The sequence below is a fragment of the Frankliniella occidentalis genome, unplaced genomic scaffold (assembly GCF_000697945.3).
Source record: "Frankliniella occidentalis isolate FOCC.00 unplaced genomic scaffold, Focc_3.1 Scaffold390, whole genome shotgun sequence".
NCBI classification, from domain to species: domain Eukaryota; kingdom Metazoa; phylum Arthropoda; class Insecta; order Thysanoptera; family Thripidae; genus Frankliniella; species Frankliniella occidentalis.
In genome coordinates, this window is record NW_026267512.1 from 34,821 (window position 1) to 36,055 (window position 1,235).

The following is a 1,235-nucleotide window of genomic DNA, read 5'->3' on the forward strand; positions in this document are numbered from 1 at the left end:
TCTTTTTTCAGGTGCAAATTTACTTGTCTTTGCCAACGATTGATGTGGAGACTGGGGATGCTATCAAATGGTGGAAGACAAACGGACATTCTTTTCCCAACCTCCTACCACTGGCTTCAGAATACCTGGGTATTTGTGCCACTGAAGTTCCATCTGAGAGAGTGTTCTCTGATGGTGGCAATACTGTGGGGCCCAAACGTACCTGTTTGCTGACAGAACATGTCAGAGAAATAGTGTTTTTGCATGGAAATTTAAAAATTCCAAAAATTTTCAAAAGCTTGTGATAAATGTTGCCATTTTCAATCCCTAGTCTATGATAACTTTGTCTCATTAAGACAAATTTAGTTTAATTTCCTTTGATCAAAAGACTAGTCTAATTTAATTACTAAATATTATACTCCAAAGACAAGTCTAATTACTCAAATATATTCCAAAGACTAGTCTAATTTAATTACTTAAGTATAGTCCATTTTTATAACTTTATGATGTTTCAAAGACTGGATCTATAAAGTATTTGTTTTTTTTATGTTATGTGACAAAATTAATAGCTATTAAACAAATGGCTTGAACCTGGTTAGTTTTCGTTGCAAACATTTCCCCTCGCAGCTAAACTTTTGGTCTTGTCACAAAAATACTAGTTTTTGTACTTTTAGTCGAAATAAGCCAATTTCTCGATTCGATTCGGGCTCGAATTTGGAGTGATTCGATTCGATCCGAAATTTTTGAGCCAATTCGATTCGATCCGATTCGAAGAAAATTTTTAAGATTCGATTCGATTCGATTCGAAGGCAAAAACCTCGATTCGCACAGCTCTAGTAAGCATGCGAATAAGATTGGCCTTATTTGCTGAATTTCCCATGAAGTGGGCCTGGGTGGAAGATGCTGTGGTGTCAGCATGGATGTTCACCCTAGGCGATGTCTTCCCAGATACGCTCCTTTGTTGCTCTTGTGCCTAGGTGGAATTTTCGTAGCCGTTAAGGACGACCGTGGCATTATTGCCGGAACGACGAACCACAAATGACGTGTATGCAGTGCCGATTTGGCCAAACGTCGCGGGGCGAGGCCACACCATGTGGCGTAGTACCATACCACCGTCCACAACATACTTTGCATTTGGGGGAGGCGAGTGGTCAGGTGCACACTTCAAACTTAAAGCAGCGGCCAAGAAGACTTTTCAGTTTTTCTGAAAGCGCCGTGTTCGTCGAAGAGATTGGGTGGGCAAGGTGACAGTTCAT

At 40.4% G+C, this 1,235-nt stretch overlaps 1 protein-coding gene across 1 annotated transcript in view; it reads left to right on the top strand.

Annotated features, from left to right (window-relative positions):
- LOC113213582 (E3 SUMO-protein ligase ZBED1-like) overlaps positions 1 to 536 on the top strand; it is a 13,555-nt gene extending 13,019 nt beyond the window's left edge. Inside the window, exon 3 of the mRNA XM_052274408.1 lies at positions 12 to 536. Coding sequence (XP_052130368.1) covers positions 12 to 284 — 273 coding nt within the window. The 3' untranslated portion in view covers positions 285 to 536. The remainder of the gene's footprint in view (positions 1 to 11) is intronic.
- Positions 537 to 1,235: the final 699 nt, after the last annotated feature.